The sequence below is a fragment of the Polistes dominula genome, unplaced genomic scaffold (assembly GCF_049000335.1).
Source record: "Polistes dominula isolate Pdom_NZ unplaced genomic scaffold, Pdom_raw_medaka contig_32, whole genome shotgun sequence".
Classification (NCBI taxonomy): Eukaryota; Metazoa; Arthropoda; class Insecta; order Hymenoptera; family Vespidae; genus Polistes; species Polistes dominula.
In genome coordinates, this window is record NW_028300880.1 from 3,858,690 (window position 1) to 3,876,240 (window position 17,551).

Sequence of the window (17,551 nt, forward strand, 5' to 3'; positions counted from 1 at the left end):
TGCAAAAAATATTTTAAAATTTACATATACAGCAAAATATCTGACAACTTGCGCATATTTTACTTATACATAGAGAAAACTATGTACAATATGTTAGATGAAAACGTGGAGGCATTCGTGAGAAATTGAGGTGCAAATTATGAGAGCGCGAAACGCGGTGCGATGCGCCGGCTAAGGGACGTCTCCAATTTTCACCCCGTACATGACTCATGCCACTTCCGACGATTTACCTGAATGTTTACAAAGGTACAAAGAACGTATTATTAAAATGTCAGAAGTCAATTGAAGAATTCATGCATGTATTTAACTTTTAATTTAAATTTTAACAGAATTTTGCAAAAATTATTAATCATAATAATTATTTTCTTATACTTTTGAAGTATAAGAAAATATGAATATATTAAAATAAAAATTTGAATAAGAAAACTTTGTATGAGAAAAGTAGAGACGTACAAATTTCGTTTAGACGTTTACCTGAGTTTAAAGTATACCGAGCGTGCGTTTTACCTGAGTCAGAGCGCCGCGCTGCGTAACGCACTGTCCTATATTGTAGGTACCTGAATTGCTCACGCAGTATTTATGTGCTATCGGTTGCTAGCTCTTGGTCTATAATTGTTATTACATTTAAAATACATTAAAATAAATAAAATACAGTATAAATTCTTTGTAAATAAGTATACTTTACAGCCCCTTAAAATTAGGTATTAATTAATTTATTAAAATAAAAGTATAAATTCTAATTGAGGCCGGCGATACATGTAAACGCCTAAATTTTAACCGTTTTTCAGAGGCTTATTTAAAATGGAAGGAATAAATGAATCGTTTCGAAACTCAGCATGTTTATTCATTACATATTAAAATATAAGAATCTGTTTTTTTTTTTTTTTTTAATAGCCGTCGTAGTAACTAATCTCCTGAGGCTCTCACGCATCAATCATGGTGATTTTTAGCTTTAGTTACAGCAATCTAAAATTTAAAAAAAAAGGATAGGAGCGTGTTCATAAAACATGTATCTTCTAGTTGAACTAAGGAAAAACTAAGAAGTCAAAAAATTGTAAATTGGCACGACTCAGACAAAAAAGTCTGATTTTTGACCCTTTTTTTAACGGTTTTTGGGTCAAAAATGGCAATTTTTGAAATTTTTTGTGGCATTTTTAAAGGTCAACTAGAAGCTAATACTATAAAGAAAATGTGTGCTAAATTTCATAAGAATCGGTTGGAACCTTTTTGAGTTATCTTTCACCACAGTTTGAAAAAAGTCGTTTCGAGAAAAACGCGTTTAGCGTTCGCTTCTAGCGCCGAGTTGAGGCGGATCACTTAAATGAATTTTTAATCGATAAATAATGCGAATTCCATTCTAAAAATTTACAGGCATATTTTTAAGATGGTAAACTAACTATTTATGAAAGAAAAAAATTCGATTTTTTTTTATTTTACATGTATCGTCAGCCTTAAAGCAAACTCAAAAATCGAATTTATTTAACTTTTATTTTCATTACTTTCAAAGGAAATATAATTGACACACTAACATCACTTAATACAGATAATAATTAATAAATTACTTCATTATAGATTTTCAAATACTTTTTTGAAGCACTGTATATGTATGCAAATGTGAAAATAGTTGAATCACTCATCAATCGATGACTAAAAATAATAATTCGTATTATATTAAACGATTAAAAGTGTATGTGATTTAAAAAAAAAATAATTATTTTTTTTGGACGAGAAAAACTTACAAACGTAAATGCCTTATCTTCTTAACCAATTTTTTCCTAAATAAAAATGAAATGACTAAAGTGAAACTTCTATACGAAAACAGATGTATAAATTTTAGGTCAAACTGATAGTTTTTTATGGTTACGTTATTTGGACGGGGAAAAAATTTATTATTATTTTTATTATTATTATTATTATTATTTGACATTAGGAACTTGGAGTTCATTGCCGCAAATACCAAATCCCCCTCTATTTGCGGTCTTCATAGCTTATTTCTTTAAAATCCCTTCTATTCCAGGCAGCCCTCGACTTTCGCACAAATAGTTATTACGCACATTTTTAAAGATTCAACTGTTTAATCCTCTGCGATCATTCGACGTACTTCTACGTATGAAGAACTTTTTTTTCGAAAACCCTAAATTTCTTTTTGTCTCGTAATGTAAGCGACCACGTCTCTCTACCATAAAGGACTACTGGCAGGATAATTGTCCTGTATATCCTGATTTTTAATCGCCTAGACAGTAACCGCGAGCTGAGTAATTTTTTAACCGAATAAAAACATGAATTGCCTAATTTGATTCTTTTCTTAAGTTCTTCGTTAATTTCGTTCGTCTGGTTTATGATTGATCCTAAATACCTAAAGTTGCTAACCCATTAAAAAATTTTATCCAGGACGACCAAAGTTCCAATACTAGGCATATTCTGAACTCTATCAGTGACCATATATTTGGTTTTCTGCGCTCTAATTTTTAGTCCCAGATCTTTAGTATTATCTATTAATATTTTTGCGTTATTAATTTTGACTCTTTATTGTCCTCTAACAAAGCAATATCGTGCGCGTATGTCAACAATTGCGTTGTCCCGTTCAACTGTAGACAATCTTTACTTTTCTACAGTTCTTTGACAGCGAATTCCAGTACTAAATTGAACAAAGGAGGTGACAATGCGTTCCCCTGTTTTAACTCGCTATAGATACTAAGATCTTCCGACATTTGGTTACCTATCCTCACTTTACCCCTAGTTTCCTTTAGGCAAAGTTGAACAAGGTAGACCAATTTTCTTGGTATCCCCTGTCGTATTAGGATTTCGAGCATTTTTTCTTGTTTAACCGAATCGTACACTTTTTGGAAATCTATATAAAGTTAGTATACTGGCTGGTTAAATTCCCATTTTTTCTCTAAGATCTGTTGAATAGTAAAGATTTGGTCTTTAGTCGATCTATTTCTTCTAAAATCGCACTGGTGATCCCTTATTATCTCGTCTGCATACGGTACTATCCTAGCTAGTAAAATATTTTTGATAATATTTTATAGTACAGTATATAAATGTAAGATTTATTTAATTGAATAGAAGTATTTATTTACCAAAACAAATACTTAAATTTTAAAGTTTAATAAAAAAAGAATTAAGAGATAGAAAGCAAAATAAAAAGTAGGTAACAATAGTTAGACATATACTCGTAATGCACTCGTATCACACTCATTCACTCGTAACTAGTCGTACCGAATCAACAAAGCGTTCGCCGCTTTTTTTCCGTCGTGTTGATATATAAGTATTTACCCTACCAGTGATCTTAATTACTTCCGTCAATCCTTCTCGAAATCTCTAGACTATTCCCGATTAATCAAACAAAGGACCTCCTTCCGATTTCCGGTTCGGGAATATTCGAGTAACTTCGGGCCCTAAAGGTGCGATTTCATGCTAACGCTTGACGCTAGCTTTGAGCATCAAATTTGATCACATTATATAATTTCAATTGAAGTGTCATCTAGATAAGAAGCAGCGTCAAATCTGAGCGTCAAACTGTAGCGTCAAGCGACATTGACGAATAAAAATAGCGTTTTGCAAGTAACAAAAATCGAAAGTTGACTTATCGATTTATATTATTCCCTAACCTATTTGGATCAACAACAACACAGTTAAATTAACAGTGCAAAAATAATAATTTATAAAATACTTGTTACTTGGCATATTAAAATATTTGTTTATATTTTTATGAGTATCAATAGGTTAGAATGTAGTATTTAATTTTTTACATAGCAAAAAATGATTTGTTTAATTTATATGAAACAGAGAATCGTTATAGGTATTACCTCTTCAAAATCTATAATATGTTATATATTATAATATTTCATAAATAATTATTTAAAAAAACGTAATCTATGTAATCGTAATTATAATCGTAATTATAATTGTAATCGTTTTTAGCGTCAAGTAAATGATATCAGCGTTAATTAATTTAAAGCTCAGATATTTTCAGCTTTATCGCTGCTTCTTATCTAGATGGCACTTCAATCGAAATTATATAATGTGGTCAAATTTGACGCTCAAAGCGTTTGACGTCAAGCGTCAGCATGAAATCGCACCTTTACAAAGCAATAACATCAGATGATATCATCTAAGCACGCTCGCTGCGTTTTTTTGTTTTCTGCCGCACACATTTATATACATATCGCCGCACGCACTCATATCGCCGCATGCATTCACAAATCTTTCACATCCACCGATAATTTCACGCGTACCATGCACTCGCAACCTTCATCTTTCTCCCATCCTCACATAAATAACAATAAAAACCGTCATAATAGTAAATATATATGACAATATAAACAATTTTTTATATCTTGATATTTAATTCTGGTATAGATGCAAACTATCTGCAGGAATATCACTCGTCAGACACATACAGAAACTTTAAATTCTTCCTTAACGATTAAGAGTAGAGGCTAAAATTGGTCATTTTATTCTTCTTCAAAAAAATAACCTGAAAATACAATATAGCAAATTCTTTGGAGAATTATACTTTGATTTTAGTTCACATTTTATGTATACCAAAAATACTTTTAAGTATTATATAATTTTAAGTAAAGTTCTGTAATAAGTTTACGTAAAGTTATTCTTTTTCTTCTTTTTTCTTCCAAATAAGCACAATGCCTGTTCCTCATCGTGACTCACCAGGCGCATGGTACTGTTAGGCCCAACTTGAACTATGCTGTAAATACCTGCTTGAGTGTACTCTTTTGATCCCTTGGAAAACCTGTTTAAACCTGCTAGGGCTAGTAGATAAAACCTACACTTGCGTTGGAATAGCAAACCGAATATAAGGAATTTCCGTTTCTATTTTTACGCCGAACATAAAAATGTGGAATTTTAGGCAATCCCCCACTGCACCGTGGGAACACCAATAAGAAACCCTTAACCTATGAAAGAACGCTCTTCTTCTAGAACATTCCTTGTTCCGATTTCCCTTAAAAGGGTCTCCCTCGACATCCGAAACTCTCTTCTATTCTGACCATTGCGCTTGTAAGTTGTTTGTATCGGAACGTGAATCTGTGTTAAATAAAGTTATTCTTTCCAAAACTTGGAAATCCTTGTTTTTAATACAATTACAAGAATTCAATAGGCCGAATTCTTACGTTATCCGGAAATCAATGCAAATTTAACTTCACGCGAACATTTCCGCGTAACAGTACGCCTCGTAAGATACATTGTGCGTCTACCTTTCCGCGAAAAGGGACACGATTACAGTCATCTGCTCGGTATAGCCCTACGCCGATTCCATAATCTCTGGAAGAAGGTACATGCGAATACCGAACTACTGAAAGAATATGAACGGATTATGCGGGAATATATCGATTTAGGACATATGTCGATCGTTAAAGACGAACCTACGGGAGGTTGCTATCTTCCCCACCACGCGGTCATTAAGTCGGCCAGCATGACGACAAAGGTACGGATCGTATTCGGCGCCTCCGCGAAAAATGATAAAAGGCTTTCTCTCAACAACACTTAATTAGTCGAACCTACAATCTAAGACACTCTAGTAGAACATTTGTGACGATTCCGTACGTATCGATAAGTACTGACTGATATCGAGAAAATACATCGACAGATATGGATTCATCCGGACGATCGCCAATATCAACGGATATTTTGGTTGCATAATGAACGGATTCGCACGTTCGAACTCAACACGAACTCAGAATAGTCTCAGTAACTTTTCTTGCTATACAAACCATAAAACAACTCGCCAAAGATGAAAGCGCTAATTATGCGCTCGGAGCCGAAATACTAAACCGTGATCTATGCGTTGATGATCTCATCACGGGAGCGGATAATATCGAAACCCTCGGAAGGATACGCGATCAAACCATCGAAATATTGAAACGAGGCGGGTTTAATATGCGATAGTTTGCGTCTAACTTCCAACCGGTACTCGAAAACTTAGACACAAAGAACGTCGACGTCGAACTATGCTCCGGGGAAAATCCTATTTTTAAGACACTCGGTATTTCATGGAATGCCCATCATGATCGTCTAATCTATTCCGTCGCGCCCGTAGACTTTGGTACATTAGAAATATACACAGCGAATCGCGTGCGCGAAATACAAGAAATCTGTGAAGGTATCACATGGCGTCATGTGCGATCCGAAAACAATCCAGCGGACGCGTTATTTAGGGGACAACTTCCTCGCGATTTCCTGAGAAACGATGCATGGCTGCATGGACCGCCCTGGCTCGAACGACCGGAAGCCGAGTGGCCCATCCCGACCGAAAGGAAAATCCTCGAACGTAAGGGTACGTAAGGGTCCGGACGTAAGGGTATTATCGGTATTAGCGAATTAAATCGGAAAGTATATTTCAGCGATTCTCCAGTTACGCGCAATTATTAAAAATTGTAGCTCAATGCCGGAGATGGCTTAAGACTAACCCGTATAGGGGAGAATTGTCGACCGCGGAAATAGCAGAAACGGAATGACGCGTCTTAAAAATCGTGCAAGGTGAACAATTTCACGCCAAAATAGAAACGTTAAAAACAGCGGGGGGAGTTAAGAGCACAAGGCTCGCCGCGTTAAATCCGATCCTTGACGAAGAAGGCTTCCACTCGAGTGGGAGGTCGACTTTGAAACGCAAATTTAAGTTTCCATGTGAAATGTCCGATATTATTGCCCTCACACCACCACGTCACCGATCTCATTATCCGAAAACTCCTTGAACAAAACTTTCACGTCGGTATACAGACTACCCTCTATGCCCTTCGACAACGTTTTTGGCTCCTCGACGGCAAGAATCAGGTGCGAAGAATCGTACGTCATTGCGTACGTTGCATTCGATTCCGTGAATCCGGCATCCGGCATCCGATGTAAAATGGGTGATTTACCGAGCTCGCGAATGCAGGAAGCCATCGCATTCTCCCACGTCAGAGTGGATTTCTTTGGTCCGATCTTCGCGAAAGAGAAGAAGTAATAAAGGTCGCGTTAAAATATACGGGTGCATCTTCATCTGTATGACTATAAAGGCTGTATACATTGTGAGTCAAAGAGCAGTTCCAACTAACGTTTATTCCGATAACGGAACTAATTTCGTCAGAGCTAATAACCAGTTAAAGAAGTTATGTGTCTTAATCGAGTCAGACGAGTACAAGGCGAAAGTCCATGATTTCGCGGTAGATTATAGAATATCACAGCATTTCAATCCTCCCCTATCACCTTATTTCGGAGGTTTGTGGAAGGCTGCCGTCAAATCTTTCAAACACGATTTTGAACGGGTCGTAAGCGAACTTCTCTTCACGTACGAAGAGTTGACCACATTCGCGATCGACATCGAAGCTATTTAAAATTCACGCCTGCTATATCCTATCTCGTCATGCGAATGACGCAGCAGCATTAACTCCTGCACATTTTCTCATTAGAAGATCTATTACGACACTGCCGAAGTAAGATTATATTATGACTCCAGCCAATCGATTGTCTTCATTGAAGCATATCACGAAGGTACGACAAGATTTCTGGCGACGATGGCACATCGAATATCTAGGAAAACTGCAGAAACGCCAGAAGTGGGTACATCCACAGCATAAAATCGAAAAGGACACCATCGTCATTTTCATTGACAAGAATCAACCTTGCATGGGATGGCCGTTAGGACGGATCGTGAGTTTGCATCCAGGAGAAGATGTTGTAGTACGAGTAGTCACCGTGAAAACTGCTCACAGAATTGTAAAGCGAAACGCGACCACCATTTGCTCGTTGTTAATACTCTTTAAATTTCTTGTATTGTATCTTTTAGAATAGAACCATTAGTATTTGTGTCTAAATTTTAGAATCACTTTTCTTGTACGTACAAGACTCATACATCGCCTGGCCAGCGATGTAGCGAATATGTTAAGCGGCCCACGCTACAAGCGATATATTGAATATGTTAAAAGGACACGTCACCTCCCAGTGTAAAAAAAAAGCGGTTTTTTGTGAATTTTTTTTGCAGCCGGTTTTATTAATATCAATACAAATTTTTGGTATATGTAAGTTATATATCTGAACTATATTTATAATTTTTTGTGTGTAAAAATATTGTAAATTGTGTTGTCTGTGGCCACTTATCTAAGAGTCCCAAAAAAAAGGTGATTTGCGGTTGCCCTCACTAGCAAAAATTGGTTCATCTGAAACAAAAAAACTGAGTGTTGTTCTTTAATAGAGATGTTTGCGCAGGGAATGAATGGAAGGAAATTTTGATTTTTTAATTTTTCTCAAAATATTCGATTTTTTACGAAAAAATTGATTTTTTTGCAGAAAAATCGCCGAGTTTTAGAGAAAAAAGAAAAATTTGCATTTTATCAAAAAATCCTTCTATTCATTCCCTAGATACGTGTATCTAGTATTACTGTACAAATTTTAGTACAGATCGGATAAATGATCTGGACGCAGCGAGGGCAATCGTTTTAAAAACGCGAATGGGAGAAATTAACGTTTAAAGTTAAGGTAACTTTTGCATTCATACTTACATTGAATCACCGATTCCAGGGCCATAAGAGGTACCCTCTACTGCATCATCAGCCTCTGCAGAAGTGACTTTCGATTGCCGTCGAGCTTTTCTCGCCTCCTTTGTACTTTCTTGAGTGCGCTTGTATACCTGTATACGCAGCTGCTCGTATACCTGTTCTGGCCGCGCTACGGCGCGCTTCGTTTCAACTAGTACAGTTTCGTAAATAATGCGTGGATCTTTACAAAAATTTGAGATAATATTTTTCAAATAATATTCTTTCAGAAAATCGGGAAAAAAATCATGTGTGCAGATCACACGTGTTAGAAGTGAAACCTTCAAAAATCTAAGTTTCGAGAGAATGAGACGAATGGACAGTTTTAAGAGTAAGATATTTGTAGGATTTATTTATTATAATATTATTACTATATTTAATAAAGGTCACCGGTATGGTCTCTGGGTGGAATAGCTGATAAAAAGTGCACTTTTCACAATTCAAGCAATAAAAACGGAATGCTGAATGCGATAGTTATAAATAATCACCAAAATGGTAGGATGTTTATCAAAGGAAATTTAATTCGTCAGAAATAAGGTAAAAATAAATAATCCTTTTTTTAAAACTTAGGTATAAAATTTTTTTTGTTAGTATGGTTTTCTATTTCCCGTTTTTATCTACATTCTTGCGCTAGATAACAAACATTTTAGGATAGATAAAATAAAGACGTTACGAAAAACATATGGAAAATACTGCTGGACTGAACGAGGGTTCTGGTAAAATGCAATGAAAGATTTAATAAAGATATTCTCTAGAAATGTTTTTTCTACTCTGTAGCCTACAACACTTTGAGACCCTTATTATTTATAACATATCTCATCCTTATTCTTTGGACCACAAACTTATCTTTCTAAATACTCTTGTCTAAATTTATTTATATATATAGATATCGATAGAATCGGTGGAGCTTACCACGGGGTTGAAATTTGAGACTCGTAGTGTACACAGTTCGATAAGCTGAGAGAGCGATACGATTCAATGCATTTTTTAGATTTTTCATTGTTCTGATCTTTATTTAGACGAGAGTATTTAGAAAGATAAGTTTGTGATCCAAAGAATAAAGACGAGATATGTTATAAATAATAAGGGTCTCGAAGTGTGGTATGCTACAGAGTTGAAAAAAACATTCCTAGAGAATATCTTTATTAGATCTTTCATTGCATTTTACCAGAACCTTCGTTCAGTCCAGCAGTATTTTCCATATGTTTTTCGTAACGTCTTTATTTCATCTATCCTAAAATGTTTGTTATATAGCGCAAGAATATAGATGAAAACGAGATATTGAAAACCATACTAACAAAAAAAATTTTATACCTGAATTTAAAAAAAAGGATTATTTATATTTACTGAATTTCTGACGAATTATATTTCCTTTGATAATCATCCTACGATTTTGGTGTCTATCTACGACTATCGCATTCAGCATTCCATTTTTATTGCTTGAATTTGGAATAGTGTACTTTTTATCAGCTATTCTACCCAGAGACCATGACGGTGACCTTTATTATATATGGTAATAATATTATAATGAATAAATTTTACAATTATCTTACTCTTGAAACTGTGCATTTGTCTCATTCTCTTGAAGCTTAGATGTTTGAAGGTTTCACTTCTAACACGTGTGATCTGCACACATATTTTTTCTGTAGTAATTTTTTTACTAAAACGGGCGAACTCATACCTGCACAACTATAAGACCTAGAATAAAAAACACAAGAAATTCCTAATCTATGTACTATTATCTTGAAAAGTACATACGGATTTTTCCCTAAGTCAAATTTTGTGAAAATGGCGCATCTTTGAATAAAAAAAATCTACTCTTCGACGAAAATAAATGTAGAAAATTGTATATAAACTTCAATTATATATAATATTATAATATATGATTTAATAACAAAAATTGTTTAAAAGTTCTTTTGAAATTTTATTCGAATATTATTCGAAGAGGAAAGTACGTAGATAGGTAAATACATATTTTAAAATTATAATAGATATCTTTGTCGAGATTAATTAACGATCTTATGTGAGGTGAGGGATAACATTAATATAATTTATTTTATAAATATTTGAATATTAAAATTACCCATCGATCAACCTATTTCAACATGTCTACACGCTCGTGCATAAGCGTGGTTACTCATACATCATCAGACCACACACACACAAAAACACGTCAATCAGAAGAAAAATTAACCTTTGTAAAATTTTCAAGTTTACAATAAACTGAGAATCAACTTTGGATTATTTCACATTTTCTGTTTTCCTTTACCTCTTGTCACTCTCATTCTCACCCCAGTTGTATGATTCGATGAACATATTTTCTATAGTTTCCTACAATTTTATAATCATCGTCGTCGTTGTCTAATATAAGACGTGATAACTTATTCAAACAACAACAACAAATTACTCACTTTGTATAATTTATAATAATTATAATGCACGTTATTAAAACATAATAATATATTTCTATAATAATTAATTTACATAAACGTCATTATATGATATACTATTAAGTATTTTGAGATAGTGAAAGTTCTTTGTCTTGTCCTAAATGAGAGAAGAAAAAATCAAATAAATGAAAATAAATGAAAAAATAAGAGAACAAGAAAAATATCATGTCTGCAGATCACACATGATAAAAGTTTCTTCACACACCTTCAAAAAACCAAGCTTCGAGAGAATGAGACGAATGACTAAAACAGAAGTAGGATCATTTATTACATAATATTATTCAAATATTATTTTTCTATACTTCTACAGTAAGTTATATAACTTCTTCGGAAATATAATAGGAAGCATGGTGTATTCTTTAAAATAAGTACCATCTTTCTTCTATTAAAAAATGTCTGTGGATATTTATTACAAAAACTTATGAAAAAGAAATTTAATGAATATATTTTAAATTTTATGAATCAAATTAATTTAATGAAGAAACAAAAAAAATGTTACAATAATTTATTTGCTTTTGAAAAATATTCTTTTTCATTTTCTTTTTCTATTATTGTTGTGAAGATTCCTGAATTAGATAATTTTTCAAACCGTCATTAACGACAAATGGAAGACTAACGTTGTTATCTTTCGTCTTTTCCAAAGAACTTTTTCCTATTTCAATATTTTCTATAATAAAGAAAAAAGAAAGAGACATGTGACGTAACGGTTAGAAATTACAAAATTTCCGTAGCCGCTACCCCTCACTTACTTAATAGGTTTTTAATGAATTACACTGAGTTCAAAGCTTATTCATCTGTTCTCCCCTCTCCTAAATCAGAAAACCTATAAAATGCTCTTTCCAAAGAGTTTCTACATTTTAGTTTAATTGGCAGTCTTTGACAGTCCTTGCTCGCACTCACACGCATCTTTCGAAGAACGAATCGTTCGTTAATCACTAATACAGTGAGAGTTTAAGAAAATGGCCGATAATGGAACACGTACAAATTTTATTTGCAGGTATGATATAAACTAATTTATTACATTTCATCGATAATTTCATCAAATTATAATATTATAAACAATATTAACATTTTTAAATTAATTGTCCTATTTAAGAGATATTGATTATATGTGTAAAAAAGTTAAAGTAAATATTGACCCCAATAATTAAACTATTTACAATCGTGCAATTAAAATCTGTTAAATTATGCTAAGATATGAATTATAAGATAGTAGTTCATTTTTATCACGAAAAGGCTTTTAACTTATGTTAATAAATATGGTTTTTTTTTAATTTGTGAGAAAAATATCTATATTTTTAGACTTTAGTTAGACAGTTAGTACAACTTACAAAATATATTTTAGAGTTCCAAAGTATTAAATTTTAATAACTTTAATATCATACTTACATATATACAGTTAATCTTTACATGTATATTCATATTTATCTCTTATATCTATGTTACATTCAGTTATTTTGAAAAAGGCCTTGCTGGAAATAATTCGGAAACAATAAAGTCCAATACTACTTGTCGCTTTTTCAAAATTGGCACATGCAAATATGGTAGTGCGTGTTATTTTCGTCATGACTCTGAACCTGCCAATAACGCTTGTATACAAAACAATTTACAAGATAGTTCTTCGATAAATCAACGTACTGTCCCTACTGCAACTTCAATGGAGTTAAAGAATACGTAAGTAACATAAACTGTTTTATATAACAATTATAGTTAAAAAGTAATCTTTTATTAGATCTTTCAGATATTAAAACACAAATCTTATTATCTGATTACTATTAATTAAAGATGTTTTACACATTAGGTACTAAACCTATTTATTTTCACTTTTTGTTCAGTCCATGATAATCCGTTAGACATAGGTATACATAGGAATATTAGTCATTGGTGATTTACGCAACTTGAACATAAGAGTCTGTTGTCAATCATTAGTGACTGACGTAGCATTTAATCAGTTAACACTTTGCCGACCGCTTACTTCTCGCTTCGACTTTACGCTGCCGATCTAAGATTTAAGGCAGGATTCTACTTTAGTCGCTCGAAAAAATAGGTATTTTTGTCAATTTTTTATTAGAAAACTAAGAAAGATATTAATGTACGGTTTGTTGTGCTTAATAAATGTACTCTTAAAGTACATTAAAAAATTTTATTTATTTATTTTATACGCTCTATATACATTAGAAAGGTCCTTGAACTGAACACCTAAAAATAGTCTAGCCTGTGCGGTGTTGTAAAAATCTTGACATTGGATTATCTGAAATGAAAAACTCGAATAGTTTTATGTTTACAAAGACTAAAGCAACAGGTGGTAGCAGATTTTTTCATTTACAAGCAAAAATTACAAAATGGCGTCAGTTGAAAAAAAATTATCAAAAACATCTCCTTTTTTTCTCATTTCTTGCCAAAAAAAATAGTTAAAATAAAAATTTTTTTTATAAATCTGCTACCACCGGTTGATATATGTGTATAAATTATGTGGTAAAAATTTCAGACGAATCGAATAGCTAGTTTTGGAGATTTTTACAACACGCGGTTTAAAAATGTGATTCCGAGAAAAACGCATTTAAAGTTTTTTTAAATACTTTTTTTACCCACGCACGGGTAGATTCGAGGGACGAAAATGTACAGTTAGGATGCTCTGATCGTTTTGAAATTTTCAGAGAGTATTCTTAAATATATTTACTTACGAATAATCGAAAAAAAAAATTTGAAAAAAAAAAATTACAAAGTAGAATCCTGCCTTAAGTATATTATTTTTAAAGGTATAGACTATCGAAATATGCAAACAGAAAAATCGATTTTTTTTTAAATTTTACACTAGTTGTTGCCCTTAAGAACAGCTGGTAGGAGCGAAATAATCCGAATTATTGCTGCTAGCACCAAGTGGAAAATTTTTTACGACACGTACGGACGACAAAGTGTTAATATGGCAAAGATTTTCAAGTATATCTAGAAAACACATTTTGTTGAAATAGTTTCTTTCCATTAGAAAATATTGATACCATAATTATTTATGTTTGCAGCACGAGAAGTATTCATGTGCCTGAAGAATGGGTTAAAGCTCCTGAATTTATACCATCGACTATCTCATCAGTTGCTGGTTCTTCTACGTCCAACAATGAAATGTTTAATGCTTCAGGAACATCAACTGGTGCATCCAAACCTCTTCTATATGCTCAAGTTGAAAGTCCATCAGGTCAAGCTTTTGACCATACGTTACAATCTCTTTGTCCATATGCCGAAAATACAGAGACTTATGAAACCAACTGCCCATATTTGCATGGAAATATTTGTGAATTGTATGGTCATGCAGCTCTTCATCCATGTAATGAAGTATTTCAGAAAAGGCATACAAATGTAAGTATTTATTTAAAAATTGTAACCAAATATATTAACATGGAATATTAATTTTTCTATAGGCGTGTATTAAACAACATGAAGTTGACATGGAATTATCATTTGATATTCAACGTAGCAAAGAGATGTCTTGCGGCATCTGTTTTGAAATAATAATGGAAAAATCATCAAGCGATCAAAGGTTTGGTATTTTGCCAAACTGTAATCATTGTTACTGTTTAACCTGCATTAAAAAATGGAGAAGAACTAAAGACTTTGAAAGGAAAATAAGAAAAGCTTGTCCAGAATGCCGTGTCATTTCTGATTTTATATATCCTAGTATGTATTGGGTTGATGCAAAAGAAGAAAAAGAAAAATTGATAAAGGATTATAAAAATGCATTAAGGTAAGAGAAATAAAAAAAATACATTTTATATTATTCTTTTCTTTACAAATATATAATAAAATGTGCTTATTGCAGTACTCAGGATTGCAAATACTTCAGAAAAGGTCTTGGGATATGTCCACGTGGTAATAAATGTTTGATGCTACACGCTTTACCAGATGGTTCTAAAATAGACTTTAGTTCACCTCGTAATTCAAATAACGAAGTCCTGCATTTTTATTCAAACCTGTTTAATAATGGTAAGTATAGTTTATTATTTAATATATTAACTAATTAACTGAGTTTAACGAGTATACTCGTCATGAAGAAATGGCAGGATATTGTGTCATGACTAAAACGTAGTTATTATCTGCTACTTACATTATAACTTTTTTTGATAAACAAAACATTGTCTCAAATTTATATAAGAGTAAGAAGAAATTTAATATTTGTAAATTAAATTTTTTTTTATTTTTAGGGTTTTCATTTGTATAATATTAAAATGAGCAAATCTAGCTTCTACTTGTCATCGTTAAGGAAGAATTTATAGTTTCCGTATGTATCTGGCAAGTGATATTTCTGCTGATTGACATTCATATTTACTACTGAGACGGTTTCTATTATTATTTATATACTATTTCCCGCAAGTCTTTGTAAATTACTGTAAAAAATTTAGGTAAGAAAATCGTGGCAAGTCGTCTCTCTCTCTCACACACACAATGTTTTTATAATAATTATCCAAAAACATGTATTAATTGTAATATTTGCATAATTATAGAATTTATATTAATTTTTCATTGAAATAAAAATAATTTCAAATAGAAAAAATATGACACGTTCCCTAAAAAATATATACAGTACTTGCGATTATATTTCCAATAAAAATAATATAACTTACTGTAGAAATATAAAAAAAAACAGTAAACTAAGCTTCGCGATTAAGAGACGAATGCACAATATCAGGAGTAAGATATATTTGTGTGTAGGATTTATATATTATAATATTGTTACCATATATATCAAATCGCACCGGTACGATCTTAGGATTGGGATATCTGATTAAATGAATCACTTTCTAAATTGTATCAATTATAAAATAAAGACTTAACAATCATATAATAATAACCAATATACTCAACTGAACTTTTTGTTATGACTGGCGACTGGCGACTACACATGAAAACTTAAATTCCGCTTCTTTATTTCTATACACACGCGGTTTTCGAATTTCCCAAGAAATTCCGTCCGATCTGAGGCAATAAAAAAAACATAAGTATCGTTCCAGAGCCTTCCAGCTCACCCAGACTTAATCAACATACAAAGTAGACCATAAACCTTCTTTCTTTATTTCGACCGTCGGTTCGTTTGTACCTTCTTAGTCCAGTCAAAATAGCCCTGAAATCGGGTTTTTGAGCTATACGGCTGAAAAAATATGGAAATTATCAGAAAAATGCGTACAATACTGTGGGCAAAGTAAAAAAGTTCTCAACCACCGGGAAAGGGGTGAAAAAAATTAAAAACTACCCCAAAATACGATTTTTGGATTATATGTTGAAAATATCAAAAAAAGTTTCAAATAAAAGTTGTAGAGCATAAAATTTTAGGCCTATCTATATCAGACCATTTTTCCCCTAAAACGCACCCTTTCACCCCTACGACGGTTCAAAGTACTCAAAAAATGAAAATTCAATAAAAAATATAAAAATTGGACTTTTTAAAATTTTTTTTTTTAATTATCTTTAAAAAACTACAAAGAACAATCGTAGGGAAACAAAAAATTTTTTTTTTCATCCCTTCTATTAAAAATCAAGGGGTGAAAACGGTTTTTGCTCGATATTTCGCTTAAAACGGGTTATTTAAAAAAATTTTCTTTTTCATATGAATTTTAAATTTATTTTTTAAATTTTGGTGTTGAATTTATATTTATAAATATTTACCTGTAGGAAATATCCCAATTTAAAGACAGGTAATTAGTGCCTTAGTCCTACGCCTTTGTAGAAAGAAACAGAAAATGAAGCTATCCTGCTCTTACTCATTGTGACGTAGTTCGCCATGGCACGCATGCGCAAACTCCTAACTTCCATGCGTGCAAGAGAGATAGACAACCTATTGTTAGCTTCGTCTAAATGTAAACAGTATAATGCGATGAAACCCTTTTTCTTAAATATATTCTCTTTTTCTTCTATATTCTCTATAGCTCGAGAGTCTCGCGCGCATCTGTGACAGCATGATAGATTTTTGAAAATATCTCAAAAAGTAAGCGAGATAAAGCGATTTTGTATTTATTATGTTTTGTAGACAATTTTATTTGCTAAAAAAAAGGTTTAGTACTAAAATATATTATCTTCCTCACTTTTCGAGATATATTAAAAAAATTAAAAAACTATTCCCACCTTTTCTTACATTTTTGAAAATATCTCAAAAAGTAAGCGAGATAAAGCGATTTTGTAATAATAATGTTTTGTAGACAATTTTATTTGCTACAAAAAAGGTTCAGTACTAAAATATATTATCTTCCTCACTTTTCGAGATATATTAAAAAAATTAAAAAACTATTCCCACCTTTTCTTACATTTTTATGAACATTATGAACTTTTCTCTATTCACCTGTTTTCTCATCGCGTTTTGCACCGAAGATTTTACGAAGAACTTCTTATTCGAAAACGTCGAAATTTCTTGTCCCATAACGTAAGCGACCGCGTTTCGCTACCATAGAGGACTACCGGTCGGATGATTGTAATGTATATCCTGACTTTTAAACGCCTAGACAGCAACTGCGAGTTGAACCTAAAGTTGCTAACCCATTAAAAAATTTTACCCAGGACGACCAAAGTTCCAATACTAGGCAT

At 32.5% G+C, this 17,551-nt stretch overlaps 1 protein-coding gene across 1 annotated transcript; it reads left to right on the forward strand.

Annotated features, from left to right (window-relative positions):
• The first annotated feature begins 11,943 nt into the window (after window positions 1-11,943).
• On the forward strand, window positions 11,944-15,238 carry LOC149033585 (putative E3 ubiquitin-protein ligase makorin-1). Its single transcript, XM_089176943.1, has 6 exons — window positions 11,944-11,981; window positions 12,437-12,658; window positions 14,005-14,338; window positions 14,401-14,723; window positions 14,799-14,962; window positions 15,219-15,238. Exons 1-6 carry the CDS (start codon window positions 11,944-11,946, stop codon window positions 15,236-15,238), a joined length of 1,101 nt encoding a protein of 366 aa, XP_089033069.1.
• The last annotated feature ends 2,313 nt before the right edge of the window (window positions 15,239-17,551 follow it).

What these genes read in the sequence shown, in the direction of transcription:
- LOC149033585 (XM_089176943.1), top strand. Translation starts at nt 11,944, where the DNA reads ATGGCCGATAATGGAACACGTACAAATTTTATTTGCAG. An exon ending in TCAATGGAGTTAAAGAATAC is followed by an intron (nt 12,659 to 14,004) that starts GTAAGTAACATA and finishes TTATGTTTGCAG; the next exon opens with CACGAGAAGTATTCATGTGC. An exon ending in TTCAAACCTGTTTAATAATG is followed by an intron (nt 14,963 to 15,218) that starts GTAAGTATAGTT and finishes GAGCAAATCTAG; the next exon opens with CTTCTACTTGTCATCGTTAA.